Source organism: Plutella xylostella, chromosome 30 (assembly GCF_932276165.1).
Source record: "Plutella xylostella chromosome 30, ilPluXylo3.1, whole genome shotgun sequence".
In the NCBI taxonomy this organism is placed as follows: Eukaryota; Metazoa; Arthropoda; class Insecta; order Lepidoptera; family Plutellidae; genus Plutella; species Plutella xylostella.
The window spans coordinates 2,403,539-2,422,778 of NC_064010.1; the positions used below are offsets into that span (position 1 = coordinate 2,403,539).

The 19,240-nt window shown below is 40.0% G+C and overlaps 1 protein-coding gene across 2 annotated transcripts in view; it reads right to left on the bottom strand.

Moving 5' to 3' along the window:
* The window catches only part of LOC105381486 (fatty acyl-CoA reductase wat), a 28,493-nt gene that overhangs the window by 4,978 nt on the left and 4,275 nt on the right, over window positions 1–19,240 (bottom strand). Inside the window, exons 2-11 of one of the 2 annotated variants that reach the window (XM_048632137.1) lie at window positions 17,081–17,384; window positions 14,782–14,912; window positions 9,267–9,389; window positions 7,529–7,654; window positions 6,545–6,690; window positions 3,646–3,755; window positions 2,675–2,752; window positions 1,790–1,913; window positions 1,159–1,281; window positions 624–743 (exon numbers count right to left, since the gene is read on the bottom strand). In XM_048632137.1, the coding sequence (XP_048488094.1) occupies window positions 624–743; window positions 1,159–1,281; window positions 1,790–1,913; window positions 2,675–2,752; window positions 3,646–3,755; window positions 6,545–6,690; window positions 7,529–7,654; window positions 9,267–9,389; window positions 14,782–14,912; window positions 17,081–17,336 (1,337 nt within the window). In that variant the 5' untranslated portion in view covers window positions 17,337–17,384. Of the gene's footprint in view, window positions 1–623; window positions 744–1,158; window positions 1,282–1,789; window positions 1,914–2,674; window positions 2,753–3,645; window positions 3,756–6,544; window positions 6,691–7,528; window positions 7,655–9,266; window positions 9,390–14,689; window positions 14,717–14,781; window positions 14,913–17,080; window positions 17,385–19,240 lie in introns of those variants that run through there. The other variant, XM_048632138.1, reaches the window with a different exon arrangement.

The window sequence follows — 19,240 nt, forward strand, 5'->3', positions numbered from 1 at the left end:
TTATTGAAACCAAGCTGCCTAGACACTGGGGGTTTTTACAGTGCACTTTAAATCGTATTTTCTGTCGATAGAAGGTATAAAATAGCTTAAAATCACAAAACCCAAAATATTAGTAACTGGCAGGGGGGTGCCAGTTACTAAGTGAAGATATAAATTACATTTCAGTAACTAGCACCCTCAAATATAACTCAAAAGCAACTAAAATCACAGTGAATCGGGCTATTATGATATTGTTTAGACCTTCTCCTACTTCCTTGTTATTGTCACACCATCAAAAACTTATTAATTTTCGCGAAAACAGGCCATACAAATTTTGGTGTCTCCTTAAGAAAAACTTAACGCACGTGCATTTTTTTGGCGATCTTCGCCGCTTTGACTGAGATAATTTCCAGCGCCGGAAAATACCCACCTAGCGGCGTAAAATTAAACTATAATATCAATGAATAATTGGAGATTGCTGTAAACACATCAAAGATGGTCTTACTATATCCAAAATCTTAATATATTTAGTTTTATAGTCAAAGTGCCAGTTACTGACACATGCCAGTTATACCACGATTTACCCTACATATTAACTTGTAAACGGCCGAACCGATTTTAACGAAACAACAATGAGGACATACTTAGGCTTCTGCCCCACACACAGGGCGAGTCCGTCGACGAGCGCGGCCGGCAGCAGGTGCAGCAGCACCCTGTATACGCGGTTCACCGCCGCCGACTTGTGCAGGCTCAGCGAGAAGTACCTGGAGTGATATTATTGACATGTTATTTTTAATTTTAAAAATAAATTTTATCAGAGCTACAAAGGCAATTTTGAAAAAAATTGTGATAGTGTTGGGTTGGCACTTCAACTGCAAGATTGCGTGCAGCGCAGATTTTCAGTAACCCCATATTTTTTTCTGGAAACTTTCCGAAGGCAAATTAAAAATGTTAAAGTAGTTACCCGACACAATCACAAAGACACGAAGATACAGTCATTACCCATGAGAGTGAAAATTGTAGTTACTAGAAAGGGTTCAGGTCCTCTTCCAAAAAGTCGATCACCGACTGTCGATCCTGTGCGAGCTAGCGGCTAGCGTGCGAACGAGTTCTCGGCGCTCGGCCAATCAACTCCATACGTGTAATCAAGGTAATCATGTCCCCTAGCACGGCACTCACCACACGGCGCTGGTGAGCGGGTGCGCGTCGATGTACGCCATGTTGAGCTCCATGAATGACCCCCACGTGATTCTGTTCTCCACAGAGCTTACGTAGTTGAAGATCGGAGGCTCCGGCGCAGGGCTGGAAGGTGAAACAAGGACACGGTTTAGCTAAATAAGTTTATAAAGTCGTATATTATATTATAAGTACCCAGCTAAACTGCCGGGGATCGAACCAAGAACCCTCGCAGCGGTCAGATTTACTAACCATCAGGTATTTAACCGTTGGCGCAAGCCTGCCATCTATCGGTGGACTTTGGTACCTTTACGCTTCACAACACCTCATAGCATGCCATCTATCGGTGATCATTGATAACTTTACGCTTCACAACACTTCTTAGCATACCATCTATCGGTGATTATTGGTGCTTCTAAGTGGGGTTAGGTTTCTCTGCCCTTGACTATACATTTACTCTCCATATCCTCTATTTCACATAGTGGCATATCATACCTGTTCATAAACGGCGCGATATGATTCGCAACCTATCACGTGAGTACAAATAATGTGCTGCGAAAAGTGGGTGGCTCGCTTGTGAGCCACCTCTGACTACCCGTTCGGGGATTACAGTCGTGAGTGCATATATACATACCTGTTCTTATGTCCCATATGGACGCTCCTGGCGGCAGCTAGCAGACAGTTGACGACCAGGTCCACGGGCACGATCTCTGCAGTCACCGCGGCGTCACACTGCAGAGTACGGAGCACCCCCGTCGCTGGAATAGTAATGGGGGTTATGAGGACAAATTGCTACACTCACGAGAAATGAAAAAGTTTATCTCACATAATTCGATACATAAATATCGCTTTTAGTATCCTTTTAGGTTGACCTTGAATCTATAAAATGTATCTGTGCTACCATTTTATAAAAAAAGGATGGTTGCCTTGAGGTGATCTGATGATGGAAACGGATGGCAGTCAAGGGAACTCCTCAACGGTAGGTATATAGCAACTACCTCGTGTTTATTCAAAATACATTCATGAAACCTGTAGGCGCGGCGCTAAAGATCGTATATACACTCACGTGCAAAGAAACAGTTCGACTTTTTTTTTAATTTAATACGAAATTTGAACAAAATATTTTCGTTTTTTTTGGTAATATTCTGATGCGCCGTTAAATGTACTTAAATATTGCAGAAGGCGTCATTAAGTTAGTTTTTTTTCCGTTAAGGAGTAATTTGGTGATTTTCTGAATGGAACTTTTTCATTGCCCGTGAGTGTAATAGGGTAAAAGTGCCTCACATTGACCCCATTATTACATAGATATTTTATTGTTAGAGCATAACGAGGGAGTAGTGGTTAACTTTTGACACATCTGTCAAGAATTTTATATGGAGATGACGTTTAATTTATAAATCAATCCCTGTCGGTTAGATAACCGACAATGGAGAAATTGGCACTAAACTTTTCAAATGAATGTACTGTAAAAAGTATGTTATCTGTTTTAAAGATGATGGTCATGATGTGCAGGTCCTACCTCCTCCGACGGCCACCCCCGTGGGTCCGTACATGTTGTCGATCCAGCATCGCAGCGGTTCTTTGGCCGTTGAAGTCACTGGAGAAGGAAATCATTTTGGATAAGTTCAATCATAGGGTTTTTAGGGTAAATATTTTCTTTTAAAATCCTACCTTCAGTCACTATATATTTTTGTATTATATGCGGGGACCTATTAATGGCATAAAATGATTATTAAGTTGAGTTGAGTTATTATTTAGTAGGTATGTTGTGAAGTTTTTAGAAAATGCTGTTGGTTTTCCTAAATTAAAATAAAATAAATCATTAAAATTTGGTTCCAACACTATGAATAGTTTTATTGATACGAGGGGTGTTGTAAGTTTATCTTGTCTGTGTAACTGTGTGTGTACCTACCTGCTGTCTGTGGTAGCGTGCTCCCAAACGGCTGAACCGATTTCCGCTTTGTATTTTCAGGGTGACTGGCAATGTTACCCCGAGGGTTCTTAGCTATATTTTATCAAAAACGGCTTAGCCATTCAAAAGTTATGCGAGTTCTTAGTGTTGAATGTTGGAGGTTTTTAACGTTTGTTAGGTTCTTTACCATAGTGAGGAACTATACATATTGCACCTTTAGTACAATAATCGACTCAACTCAAAATTTTGGGATAGTAACTTTTTGAGCTACCGACTTAAACTCACTGCTCAAAATAGTGGCTTTGTCAAAAAGAGAATCCTTTTTCTCTTTTTGACAAAGCCACTATTTTGAGCAGTGAGTTTAAGTCGGTAGCTCAAAAAGTTACTATCCCAAAATTTTGAGTTGAGTCGATTATTTTTACAAGTGAAACGATAGAAAAATGAATTAAAAAATTTGGACACCAGAGACAAATGAGTGAAAAATCACTTAAGTAGGCCATTTTTGTTTTTCGCGTTTCGGCCATAAAGTCAGTTTTTTGAGTTAGGTCACTATTGTACTAAAGGTGCGATATACACACCTATAGCAGGCCTGAAAATGCCCAGCGGTAATCCCCCGCAATGCTCTTTCAGCTCTTTTTCAGCGAGCGCCTTCGTGAACGTGTAGGTGTTCGGCCAGGGGCCCAGGATCCTGAAATTTAAGACAATGTCATAATGAATAATGAATGCATTTTTTTACCTTGTCTAACTAACAAACCGCCTATTCAATCTTTCAAAGATTGACAGTTGGTTAGTTTGACAAAGCACAAAAATGTAATCGTAGTATACTTCAGCCCGTCTAGTATAGTGCCACAAACTTATCTGTTCCGGTGACAGCTAAAATAAATCTCTAATATTTCTTAATTCTATAAGATTTTAAGTTTGCTCGTATTGTTATTTCGCTCTTGCGGTGTTAATAAACCCATCTAATGTTTTAAAATATACAATTCATTAGTAAGTAATGAGATATGGATCAATTAAGTTCGCTGTCACCGGAACAGATAAGTTTGTGGCACTATACAGGTTTGATAGTTCGTCGAAAATTATAAAAGTGACAGTTTTCTCACATATACAAAGTGGCGCGTCTAGCGGAAACTATCATGAAACCTTTGACAGATAATGTATGCAGATGACAGAAGAAAACCAATTTCTTTTACATAAATTGCAAAGCTCGTACTAGAGGCCCAGGAAGTATCAAATTGTTTGGACTGAACTCTACAATGCTTGATCTCTTTTAAAACCTGTCTTGGAGTCATACAATACATAATGGAGCAATTCATTGAAAATTCGCATTAAAACACTCACGTGTCGGACTAAATTTTATACATAATATATGTAGAAACAATATTAAGTATTATGCATTTATAAAATATTCAAAAACGTTTTCGTAACACTTAAATTGAACCCAGGTCACCTACAAAGGTGAAGGCTGTTGTTTTGAATGGAATAATTCAGAATATTTTCCTCCACTATATTGCCTAATCTAAATGAAAGTCAATACACTGGGCCAATGGGGCAACGACCTGAGAGGTGCTATTCTGTAACTGTTACGAGCGAAGGCTAAAGGTAAGCGTCCACTTCTCGGTAATGTACGTACGTATCGGACCAAACGGATTGTCATAATGTATGAAGAAACGGCGTCGGCAATGCTGGCTGGGGCAAATATTTTTTTAAAGACAAATATCTGTCTGATACTCTGGTCTTGGGTGTTGATATTTAAATTTAATATGTATCTATCTATGTATTTGTGTAGATATATCAGCTGTCCGATACCCATGACACAGGCTCTGCCTAGCTTGGGGTCGGATGGCCGTGTGTGGGATGTCCCCACATATTATTATTATTATTTATTACTGAATGCCATGCGTCCGTTGCGTACGGTGCCGAAAGGTGGAAGCTTACCTTTAGGCAAGGGCGACTCTCTGACAAGTAGACATAATTTTGTGAGGACAACTTGCATAGCGGATGCTTAACTTTAACCTTTTAAATAACTAGACAGGCAGAATGAATATATCCCTTATTTGTTTATTTCTCGTGAAGGTCCGATTGCGAAACTCACCAAGTATTTAGTGTCGTAATAAAACCCTCAGTAATGAAAGGTTCAAGTGAGGTTTTTAACAAAACAATCGTGGCATTGACCTCTGTGGTCGTGTCAAGGTGTAAAACCTTTTTGGGCAAAAAATTCACGAAGGGCAAGACTCCTTGAGGTAAGAATTAAGAAAAAAATGCTTTTAAGAATTATAATTCGCAGTTTCCGACAGGAAATTAAACAGGATTGGTAACTAAAAACAAATCTCATGGAATATGTACTTACTTACCTGAATATATTTACCATAATTACATAAAGGATTTGTTATTTTTTTTCTTTTCTAGGTAAGTGAGTAACCTTATCTATCTACATATAGTAGCTATAGTATATATGGTATTTGGTGGTCCTAAAGAAACCAATTTCTTTGTTCTACCATCCCTTTAGATATCGCAAAAACAGCTCCTTTTCACTTTTAGTTAAAAAAAATCTTGCATTTTCATCTTATTTGTTTTACGACTGAGACTTGCCAATCCTTTCACCACACAGCAAATCCTAAGACGAATCGCGATACAGAGACCCGTTTACCATCATGGCAGGGCTACACAGGTTCCTTATCGACGTTTATCGACTCGTTTAATCAGAGCCGTATTTCTGACCAATCGCGATACAGCCACGTTTATCTCCGTCGTTAACAGCCCCGTGCAGCCTGGCGCCTAGCCACTAGCCACACTCACTTCACTCGGCTTTTTACACTTTAGGGAATCCTGGTTAGGTTTGCGGTGCCTCGCTTCGCTCAGCTCTTTAGGGTTAGAAAATGCCGATAAGGTTAGGTTTTAGTTAGAGAATGCTGGGTTGAGGCCCCGCTTTGCTCTTTACGGTGAATGCTTTTTCCATGTTCTGGACACTTACGTGGGCTACAGCTTGCCAATCTCATGGCAGGGCACAAGGGTTCGTTATCGACGTCGATAAACTAGTTAATGCACGATTCGCCAATTACAGCGCCGTATCTATCGAATCGCGATATAGTGTCGTTTATCTTAAGCTGCATACAGACTGGCCAAACGAACGCCAACGAACGGGTTTCGTCGACCTTCGTTGCTGCAATCGGCCCTGTATTATGTATGACTAATATCCATCGTTGGGCGTTCGTTGGGCGTTGTACACAGCTTTAGTCAATGGGGTAGTTGTTAAGCATAGTTTACACGGAGCCAACACTGGCTGCCAATAAGACTGGCAGTGTCAGCTGGCTTGGTTTTGGCCTTGTGTAAACAGTTTTTCAAGCCAAGCCAGCGCTGACTGCCAGCGCTGGCGAGAATAGAGCGACCGTCTATTTTTCTAGCCAGTGACTGGCTCCAGCATTACTGGCTTCGTGTAAACTTTGCTTTAATGCTTGTTCCATGTAGTGGACTCACTCGGGCAGCAGCCGGGCTCGCTGCTCGTCTGTCAGCGTGTCTACAAGGGACTGCAACTGCGCGCAGTCCGCGGCGCACGGGTAGAAGCGCTCCTCGACTGCAGACAGGTGGCTGTTGGAGTAGGCCGTCGAGATGTGCATCATTACCTGGGGGTATGAGAGCATATGTGACGATTTATGTAGATAAAAAGGCAGAAGGAATCTCGCTAGCTAAAAACTGAGGCGCCCTAAGTAAGTCAGTTTCATTATAACGACACACACATTCACACTCAAAGTAAGTCAGTCCACCGCGCGCCAATTACGCACCTACGCACCCAGGCGAAAGCGAAGCGATCTTCCTTCCGCCTTTTTTTCTACCTTGATGGTAAAAGTACTATTTTAGCCCGCGAGCTTCGGTTTTCCTAAGAAAGAGGGTATTCTGGGATAAAAAGTAGGATGTATATACTTATGTGTTAATCCAAGTATTAAGTAATAGGAGTCTCGAGTCCCCCGAGCTAACCAAAGGAAACGGCGTGTGAGGCACAATATGTAATGCTGGCACCACAGTTGGCTGTTCGTATTTGTTATTGGATGATTGCTGTATTTGCCAAATACCAAAAATGTTGACAAATTCGGTAATCATTTTGACGTATATTCATAAAAATTATATATTCATAGAAAAAAACTGCTTTCTGTGCTCAATACCTACGTATTGAGCACAGAAAGCAGTTTTTTTCATACAAATAGCCAAGTGGGGTGGTAACATAACTAATTATAATTAATTGATAGGTATTTAAGTTAAAATAGGGTAATAGTGCCTCACATCGAGCCCCTCATTGCCAGCCGCAGCACGTAAATAGACAAAACCGAACCGCCCGCCCCAGAAAATAAAACACAAATTATAACTATGTAATAGGTCGTCGTCACATCGAACCCCCAAAACAAAACAACCTCTGAATAAACACACAAATTATAATTATGCAATAATAGGGTAAAAGTCCCTCACATCGAGCCCCCGCATGTCTCGAGCCAGGCGCAGCACGTGCAGCGGCGCGCGCACGTTGGTCTCCAGCGCCGTGCGCAGATCCTCGTCGAACTTCACCGTGGCCGCCGAGTGGAAGATTATGTTCACCTGGAATAAATTATAACCATTAGCCGGATCCCCACTAGACGATCCAACGCGATCCGATCGCGCGATCCATGGAATTTTACATACTAAACTTCTTGGATCGGGCGATCGGATCGCGTTGGATGGTCTGGTGGAGATCCGGCTATTAGGCGTAGGTAGGGGCACTTACCCTTACTTTTAACAAAACACTCGTGGCATTGACCTCTGTGGCCGTGTCGAGGTGTAAAACCTTTGGTCAAAAAATTAACGAAGGGCAAGACTCTTTGAGGTAAGGAATTAAGAAAAAAAGGATTTTTTTATTTCCTGTTTCTGTCAGTAAATATATCGTAGTTTATTTTCTCTATGTCGCGGTGTTAGGACTTAAATTAAATTTATATGTACTTAGAAGGAAAAAAAAATATGTAATAGAGAGCGTGATGTCGACAGCACGAATTGTACCGATTCACAATTAAGTTACTTATTCCAGCGTATCCTCTCTTTCTTTGGACTATCCCGGATAGTCTATCCGGTCCAGATGCCACTACACGGTATCGTTATCTCGATAAACTACCCAGGGTTTGTGGTGTGGTTGTGGTGATGGTAATCATATAGATAGGTATACCTGCCTCTGTGGTCTAGTGGTGGAAGCTTCGCTTCATGACCCAGAGGTCCCGGGTTAGATTACCGGGTGGGACCATTAATTTGTATTTCTAAATTGTGGTTAGGACATAGAAGGCTGATCACCTGATGTCCGAAACAGTGAAACGATCCATGCTCATGGATGGGCATGTAAAACAGTCGGTCCTGCGCTTAGCTCGCTCCAGTCGTGTCGGTCAATCCGTCCCATTGGGCTATGAGAGTGATGGAACAGAGAGTGCTTCTGTGTTCTGGGTATATTGGGCATTTTAATCTACTCCTGCGTAGATGGCTGATCTCAATTGAGATAGGCCACCGTGGTCGAAATTCGGCTAGGAGGACATTATCATTATAGGTATACCTTCTCGGCGAGCGTGTGTCGGTCCGCCAGCGTGAGCCCGAGCCCGGCGGAGCCGCAGTCGCCAGCCACCGCCACGATCTTGTGACGGAACTTGGGCACCCCAACTCACCTCTTATAAATGAATAAGACAGGCAAATAATGGAATTTCGAAGAAACGCCCTATAATGGCGTGACATGCATGACCGACAAATCTGACCGAAGCGAAGAAGAGAGCACCAAGCAACCCGCATTTCTAAACTACGTGATATATTTATAGTGACGCTGTAGCTCTCGACAACTCCGTCAAAAAACTACAGGCAGTATACCTTCAGTGGAAGTCACCAGTCTGACATTAGGTGCAGCGGATCTAGCCGAATAGACAAATCCGACCCGAAAAAGGAAAAGGCTAGGAAGAAGAGACGAAAGAGAGTGACCAGGAACCCGGGGTTTGTCGTGTGGTTGTGGTGATGGTGTAGTGAACCACAACAACAAGAAGGTATCTGGTATACCTATATGATTACCAAATCATATAGGTATACCTTCTCAGCGTGTGTCGGTCGGTGTACGTAGTTTTGTCGAGAGTCTGGAGCGCGCTTAGGAAAAGGCTAGGAAGAGGACAAGAAAAGGTAAACCGAGGAGTTGTGTTAAGGGAAGACATACCTTCTCAGCGAGCGTGTGTCGGTCCGCCAGCGTCAGGCCGAGCCCGGCGGCGCCGCAGTCGCCGGCCACCGCCACGATCTTGTGACGGAACTTGGGGACTTCCTCCTTGAGACGGTCGAATACCTGCCGACAATATCGTAAATTTATATAAAACGCGAGAACGGTGTAGTGGTTAGTGACCCTGGCTGCTATGCCGAAGGTCTCGGGTTCGATTCTCGGTTGGGGCAGATATTTGTTAAAAAGATAAAATAAATTAATATGTGGGGACATCTCACACACGGCCATCCGACCCCAAGCTAGGCAGAGCCTGTGTTATGGGTATCGGACAGCTGATATATCTACACAAATACATAGATAGTTAAATATTAAATATAAATACTTGTATCAACACCCAAGGCCCTAGTACAAATATATCGGATGGTCGAATGGCGTAGTGGTTAGTGACCCTGACTGCTGTGCCGAAGGTCCCGGGTTCGATTCCCGGCTGGGGCAGATATTTGTTTAAAGACAGATATTTGTACGGTGGCCTGCGCCTAAAAGTATACAGGCGGAGTTTTTAAAATAGCGATCTCAAGCTCACATGCTGCTCAAGCACATCCACATAAACACCACTGCTACACACATCACACACAACACGTCCCCGGATTTATAACAGATGTAGCTGGTCCCTTAATCATCAGGGAGCTATTTTAAAAACTTCGCCTGTATACTTTTAGGCGCAGGCCACCGTACTCGGGCCTTGGGTGTTAATTATAATAATTATGTATTGGGTAGATATATCAGCTATGTCCGATACCCATATTACAGGCTCTTCCTAGCTTGGGATCGGATGGCTGTGTGTGAGATGTCCCCACACATTATGACATGATTATTACAATAGGGGTGCAAGAGCTTAAAGAGTTTTCCCGAGTGACATATCAGTACTCTACTGATACACGTCTCACTACGATCACAAATCCATAGTATTCCTTATTATTCAGTTGTTTGGATACGGTATACTGTAATATAACTTCATACGCCATGAATGCTTTGTGAATTAACCATATCTTATACTAAAGTAGAAGGTATATGTAAAGGTACCTATCTGACTGTCCTATTTTATGAAGACGGGTTAAACAATGTGAATGACTTGTTAAGTTAGTCAGTCGTTTACTTTATTGACTCAGTCGGTGCTAAACAGTTTAGTAAATCGATTTGTTGCATGCCATAATAAAGCTATAAACTTTTATAGCCATTTATGCCAATAGTACTTAGTAGTAGCAAAGTAGCATCAGAAATAAGGTAATTCGTCAGATATATCTAAGTTACAAGCTGAAGTGGTAGACGTGTTCTCGTGTGGAGACCACGGGCTAGCGTAGAGCGTGGGACGCCCTCAAGTCTGCTGGACCAACGATGCCTACCTTTGACTTTTAGAGGCTAGAAAGCAGAGAACAGGTTGCGACTAAAGTTCTTAATTTCCAGCAAATTTGTTAACTACTACACTCACAAGCAATCAAAAAGTACTTAATCTCAAAATGGCGATACCAAACGACACCATTTTAAAAATATTTAACTCATAATTTGATCTGAATATTCACGTGTTTAGTTGGTAATATTCTGATTCTGATGGCTGTATCCGTTTAGGGGTAATTTGGGGCTATTGTCACTGGAACTTTTTCATTAGTCTTGGGTTTACCTATTATTATTAGGGTGAATTTCCCGCAGCCAAAAATTGCGTGGCATCAATGAAATCGGTACTAAAAAACCAAGTTATAATTTTCTAATATTTTTTTCCGGTTAAGTGAAATAGTTATCTATGTGTAACACTAAATATTGTATTAAAAGGATTACTGGATATTTAAAAAAAAAAGATTAAACCTCCAAATCTTTCATTGCCGTGTCTGTCCCCACGTCACCACGTTTTGTATTATTCTTCATTCATGAAAAAATATTGAGTATTGATAGTTAAAGTTAGTTTCATTTGATACATTAATAGTTAAAGTATTGTCACGGAATACATTTATTGAAAAATATAAAGAATATAACGAACGGTAAGTGAAAATTCATGTGTCCCAGAACTTCTGTTCATCGCCGTGTCCTAAACATGATCAAGGATATTGTTTTACCTATGAACTTGGGTGCCCCTCTCAGTGCGCTAATCGTTTCTTACAAGTGTCGCCTAACTGCTCGACGTGGAAGGAGGTACATCGGTGCACGCGTTTTTGCGCTATAGTGAAAATCAGTAAAAATTTTGGGGACTGGACATTTTTTCTTACATTGCCGTGGATAGATATAACTTCTTTAAAATTAAGTTTGTCTTCTAGAGTAAGCATTCAAAAGAAAGCTTTTTGAAAATATTTACCTTATAAAGTGTTTATTTCTTCAAATAGTTAATACTTGTTTAGTTATTTATATTTAATGCCTTGGTTTTCATCGCTATGCTTTCATTTCCGTGGCTTCCGTGGCCAATATTTGCTATGGCAATGAAAAAAAAGCCACGGCAATGAAAAAAAATTCATTGCCATGTCTTGTAAAATAATTTGTATTCATTGCCGTGGTTAGGTTATTCATTTCCGTGGCCAGGTTATTCATTTCCGTGACTTATGTTTTCATCGCCGTGGTATGGATGATTAGGCAAAGTAAAATATCTTTACCATCTTTTACCTGTAATACAGGTAATACCGATCACTGACATATTACCTACAGGACTAGTCAAATTACCTCTTTTTGCAGTGCATTAATACGGGTGCGTATCGCGATGTATAAAAACGAAATATATAATATTACATTAATAATAACAATCACAACAAAAATTATAATGAACGTTATGTATAAATAAGATCGGTGGTAGCTCAGTCGGGTAAGGTAAGCGAATTCCGGCGCTGACATGTACCAATGCGTTCCTTTGAATTTAAATACAATGTATACCATCGCTCTTACGGTGAAGGAAAACATCGTGATGAATCCTGCATATCTACCTATTGATTTAGCACATCTATATAATATGTGAACCCACCAACCCCCTGTGGACCAGCGTGGTGGGAAATGGTCCAAGCTTAGAAAGTCAGCTTAGACCTTGGAATAGAATATTCACATTGCACAAAGGTCCCATTCAGGCAGAAGCAACTTCGACAAGGAGGCTGAAAGGCGCATCCAACAGTCTTCAACCATTGCGCCCTGCCAGTTATGAAATTTGGTGCAGAGACGTGGACACTGATGGTGGGACTGGTCCACCGATTTAAAGTCACTCAGCGTGCTATGGAGAGAGCTATGCTTGGGGTTTCTCTAATTGATGGTACCTATCAGAAAAGAGGTTATACCTACGTTAGAGGACTAAGGTTACCAACATAGCTGTCAAAATATGCAAGCTTAGGCAGGTAGCCGGTAGTGGCTGGATTCGGAAGACCGAGGACCGAGTGTTGTGGCGCTCCTTGGGCGAGGCCTATGTCCAGCATTTGATGATTATAGGCTGATGATGATAACATGTACATTTCATATTATTATACCAATTAAAATATACTATGATTTAGCATAAAGTTCATAAAATATTCTATCATATCATATAATCTGTGTTAAATTACACAACACCATCAAAACCTCTAGCACCACAACCTAAAGATAGGTGCGATGACGAGAAAAGCGAGGAGGAGCGGTTAAGTGCACATGTTCATCAAAAGCGAAGCGGGGCTACATGGGGAGACGCTATATGTTTAGGTTTTGGTGCAAGGAGTTTTAACTGCGTTATTATTATTTGCGCTATGTAGGGGGACGCTTAGCTGACCAACATGTGCACCTAACCGCACCTATCTTTATATTTTGGTGCTAGGTGTTTTGCCGGTGTTGTGTAATAAAATGAACAGTATACAAATTGGATATTATACCTTATGAAAATATAGATGTTATAGGTAAGGTTTATGATCAAGGTTTGTGAACGTTATTAGTGTGAAATGAAACATTTTGTTTTATACGTCGCAATACGGACCCCACAATCCTACTTAGAGAATTCCATACTATATTCTTATTTTTTATACATACTGTCGTTCTTTCTTTCGTTCCAATATCTATCCAAATATTTCCGCCATACATACCTGTCTAAGTTTGCGTTTCCCGCACAGTCTTTTTAAAAAATTGCAGTGGATTGATTCTTTCATTTCCATTGTATACAGTTATTTCATTGCCGTGGAAGTTTGTTTCATTGCCGTGGGCCTTTGTTTCATTGCCGTGGACGCTTGTTTCATTATCGAGAACGCATGTTTCATCGCCGTGGCACGAAATTTTTAATCATCCGTATCTCGTTAAGTTTTTAACTTATCTGCTAACCATTTAGTAAGATCACTAACATTAACAAAAACTTTAATAAAAGCGTTTTTCTAATATTAAAAACCTTAAGATAAAAAAGTCCACGGAAATGAAGATTTTTTAGGACTTGTTGAAATCCACCCATTAATAAAATTTGCACCATGAGTTTTCCATGTCAAGGCAGAACTTGGTACTTGGGCGTCCGTTCAACATTTGTCCAAGAGCGAGCCAATATTGGCACAATGCAAGACGCAAGGTCGTAGTTTTCCTGTTTACTCATCATTATTATGTGTAAATAAACTTTTGTATGACATATACTTCTTTATTTAAGTGAGTGGTTTACGGAGAAAAATCACGACTTATTTATTTTTACTGCAAGTACATACTTAATAAGAAGTAATAACCTAACCTAACCAACGTAAAAATCCCCCGATATTCAACACTAAAAGTCGCATAAGTTTTGAAAGGTTAAGAAGATATTGATAAGATATGGCCAAGAACTCTCGGGTAAACCTTACCTATGACCCAAAAAAAACAAATCGAAAATCGGTTTATCCGTGTAGGAGCTACGCTACCAGAGACAGATACACACAAGACAGATACAAAGACACGTTAAACTTATAACACCTCCTCTTTCATCGGGGGTTAAAAGGCGGTGCAAAACAGAACTTTTAGGGCCTTTTTCACTGCAGGATGACTACATCTGGGATTTTAAAAAGATATGCTGTCTCTTTTTGTAGTTTTGTTTCAGACAGTAACACAATGTCTTTTATAATACCACAGATAGCCAATATCAAGACATTGTTAAAAAGCCTCTAAACACTGGATTTATTTATTTATACTTTTATTGCACATATTACAAAAGTAGATGTACAATCAGGTGGACTTAATGCTAAGAGCATTCTCTACCGTGGACATGGACTAGTCAAGTTGCTTCGAGACAAAGAAGACCTACGGGTAATACGATGAAGCTTTTTTAATTCATCGGTATTTTAATGTTTTCACAGTTTCAACAAACAGTGCTATTATTGTCTACCAGTCAACCGTCATCAAAGATCGTCAAAAATCTTATCGACCCTCGTGTAGATATCCTTGCCTCGTAGTCTAGGGTTAAAAAGACGTTGTAAATCACCATATCCACTTACCGGATCATCAAAGATCTCATCCACCCTCGTGTATCTACATTATCTGTCCTTGTCTCGTAGTCTGGGGTTAAAAAGGCTATTAATCCACTTACGGGGTCATCAAAGATCTCGTCGACCCTGGTGTAGATATCCTTGCCTCGCTTCTGCCGCACCAGCAGATAGACATTCTCCACTCCGGGACAGCACCGCAGCAGCTTCTCTAGCAGCACCTTGCCGAGGAACCCTGGGGACGAGTGGAGGTGTGGTGAGTGAGAATATAATAGAATAGAATACTTACACTCACGGGCAATGAAAAGTTTCCACTGAGAAGATAACCAAATTACTCCTAAACGGAAAAGGCTAGCTTAATGACGCCTCCTGCAACATTGAAGTACATTTATCAGAGCATCAGGATATTAATAACTAAAAACTGTAGTATTTTGTTCAAATTCTAAATTAAATGTTTGAAAAAATTGGGGTCGTTTGGCATCCGCATTTTGTGAGTGGAACCTTTTCTTTGCTCGTGAGTACATCACATAAACCGAACATACAAAAACAAAAGACTAAAATCAATGTACAATAGGCGGCCTTTTGCGCTGTGATCGATCTCTACAGGAACATTATAAATTACGGAAACAAAGTTACAAATGAGTTTGGTGTTTAACCAAGTCTCATAAGTCATAAATTTCTCTCAAGCCTGTCCTTAGCCTTCCTCATCGAGAAACAGAAAAACCACTAAGGGTTACCTTAGGGCCTTTGGACATAGACCAGGTGGGCTAAAGCCCTGGAAGGCCACTCTACCTCTGTGATATTTTTCAGGTTTGCATTTATGTAAATGAAAATATTTATGTTACGTGGGTAATAATACATACAATGTTTAGGATATCCGTAATCAATTATCGTGTGCGTATAAGATGATAGTCCACTTAATAATAAAACAATTAAGTTACAGTAAAACTGAATTTAATTATTGTTTCTTGTAAATAAATTACCGGATACTTTATACCTATAGATAAATGCGTGCTCTCTGATTAGTTATTGATGATGCGTGATCTTAGTGGTTTTAAGATAGGTTTTAGAAACTTTATCTAAGATTTTTAAATACCAGTGACGGATAAAGCAATTTTGTTTAATTCATCGTTTCCTATACTTAAATTTTGCATTTGTTGAACAATATTAAATTTATAATGTAACTACTTATGATGATTAACATACACGTTAAATGCAAAAGTGCTTACGTACACTGGCCCAAAGAGTCTGACTCTGCCACCACATATTAATGTAGAGACGCCCCCTTAACCTCCTGACCCCGAGAGGTATAAATGTAAAAATTGGTAATAAATTTAAAAAAAAAAAAAAAAAATACTACTGAACTGTTTTGTCGCTTTGTCAAAGAACAAATTGTTTTAGGGATAGGTACTTTATAAAACTTTAAAGGAATAACAGGGATACTCCATAAAACTTTTAATATAGGTATTTTTAAACTATATATTATATTTTTTTTCAATGTCCTACTCATAGCACGCCAGGTGTCAGGAGGTTAATATAATGTTTTTGCAACATCCTGTAACATCATAATATACAGGTGTGGCTCCCATTGGTTCCTGAGATTTTTAGTACAATGCACAATCATCATCACGACCCATTACGTCCCCACTGCTGGGGCACGGGTCTCCTTCCAATGAAGGAAGGGTTTAGGCCTAGTCCACCACGCTGGCCTAGTGCGGGTTGGTTGGTAATGCACAATGCATCACGTTTTACTAAAGGGTCTAGCACACTGACCCACTATCGCACCTATAACATTATGACATTATGTTATTGTAATGTGAGTTTTATGAGTTAGCAAGAACGGTTGTTTTCATTCGTCACGGATGACCCATGCTTTTTCTGATCATCATCGGACTTTCCTCTGTTACGTGCAAGGTAATATTGTTAATGTAGAAAGCACTCACGAGCAATGAAAAAGTTCCAGTGACAATAGCACCAAATTACTCGTAAGTAAACGAAAAAAACTAGCTTAATTACGCTGTTTGCAATATTGAAGTACATTTTAGCAGCGCATCAGAATATTAAGTACAGTTCCACAAACTTATCTGTTCCGGTGAGAGCGAACTAAATTGATCCATATCTCATTACTTACTAATGAATTATATATTGTTAAGGATTAGATGGGTTTATTAATACCGCAAGGGCGAATTACTACTATAGGCAATCTTAAAATCATATAGAATGAAGAAATATTACACATTTACGTGAGCTGTCACTGGAACAGGTAAGTTTGTGGCACTATACTTACTTTTAAATTAGTTACTAAATGATAAAAAAATTGGGTCATTTTGTAGGTGAAAATTTTTCAATGTTCGCGAGTGTATTTTTTAAGTTATCCTTTAAATTACACAAAACACCACTCACCTGTACCACCAGTGACAAATATATTCTTCCCATGATAAAACCTCTGTATCTCCGTCCTGCTCACTCTGTCACCATCTTGTATCACATTGCTATTGAAGTCCACATCTGCTATCCTTTTCTCGCTCTCAGTACATTCGAGACATATCCTAGCTTTGGCTAAATTCTCTTCGAAGTAGTTGGACTCTGTGGGTACTTCTGGTATTCTGGTTGCCATGGTAACGAAGGGGGGGTTGGTAGCTATGGCAGTCGCTGACATGGTGAAGGGTTTTTTGAGTCCGTCAATCCGGAGTCATGGTATTTTAACCTGCAAGTAAAGAGACAACATTTCAATTGGGTAATAATGTACATGGTACATAATATGTTTTTTTTGGGTTACTGTGGTTGGATGAGGAAGACGGAGAGATCAAGTACAAGGGCGAATTTTCAAAAGTTGTTCAGAAGGACCCCCTGAGTCACCCTTTCGGCTAAGTATACCCGATTTTTTTTTCGAGAAAAGTCACGTGACCAACAAAGTTACTATGGAAAAAGAAAAAAAAAAACGTGATTTTTCTACCCCCTTTCGGCTTAGCATACCCTTTTTGCAACACCCTGTATAACTCGCTAACTACGACTCTATCTCGTTGTATTAAGCGTGCCGATGGAGTGACCATTCTCGTTTCTTCGTTTGTCGATTAGAGAGTGACCCCCGGGCGGTCGGTGCGGTGAAGAATGTAAAAGTCACCAAAAAGTATGTCAAGATCGCGGACAGTGGATACACACACTTTTACTCAGCTGGTGTTTGGAGGAATTAAGCAATTATTTATTTATTCTATTAAACAAATATATAAATAAATATGTGGGGACATCTCCCACACGGCCATCTAACCCCAAGCTAGGCAGAACCTGTGTTATGGGTGTCGGACAGCTGATATATCTACACAAATACATAGATAGATACATACTAAATATAGGTTAGGTTATGTTAGGTTAGGTTAGGTTATCAACACCCAAGACCCAAGTACAAATATCTGTCTTTAAACAAACATCTGCCCCAGCCGGGAATCGAACCCGGGACCTTCATTGTCATTCAGCCGTCAATTATATCAAGTCAATCAAATATTAGTTACATGAAATATCACTGGAATTAAGTTATAGGTGACATTCTATCAGACCCGGTTGCACTGCATCTTTATCGACTTGTAAACCTCATTCAAATAAAAAAAATACAAAAAAAAAATACAAAATTGTTTATTGTCTTAACAAAGATTTCTTAATAACTAGTATTGATAACTCAAATTGCCGTCTTTATCGCGAATTAGCATACAGTGACGTTTATTTACGTCGATTACGATGTCGTGGAGCGCAAACGGGTATACAGTGCTCCAAAATTGATAATGCGCATAGAAATCTTTGACAGATCGGTTGGTTTCGATTATGTGACACATGATATTGACTCCTATTTCTTTCGAACAAGGTGCAAAATGCAAGTGTATTTTTAAGGCTCTTACGATTTAATGATTCGGGTGTGAAGATCTGCATGTGCATTATTAATTTTGGACAAGTGTACTTTAATGCTGGCACCCCACTTGGCTATTCGTATTTGTTGTTGGATGTTTGCTGTATTTACCAAATACCAATGTGAGTATAAGTACAGACCGCACACACATGGCAGTTTTAGAACATACGCAAATACTAATAGCCAAGTAGGGTGGTAGCACAGACCTATACATATAACACTAGATTCCCCAAGTGTACATACCTACAACGCGTGTTAAAAGGTTGATCGTAATTATGATCAACTTTTGGTTTAACCTTTAGTTCCGTCCAGCTGTCATTATCAGTGTCAAAAATAATAGGTAACTAGGTACGAGTAATTCCTATACAAATATCGGCACGCCCGGTTCACATAGAAATGATTGCATTTTTGGCAGCTAGTCATACCTATAGGTCTGTGGGTGGTATAAGATCTTTGTCCAGTTCGCATGGCTTCGCGTATAATTTTGACAGCCGACGTTCGTCGTACCTTCCGTTATGTAACGTCAATTTCGAGGTCAGTGGGCCAAACGAAAGAATTCAACACTAGTTTAATTCAGCAACGATAATGTTCAATGTTGCATCATGTGGTTGAGCTATATATTATAATGCTATACAATGCATTTAGAGGATAGAGTTTTATTAAGA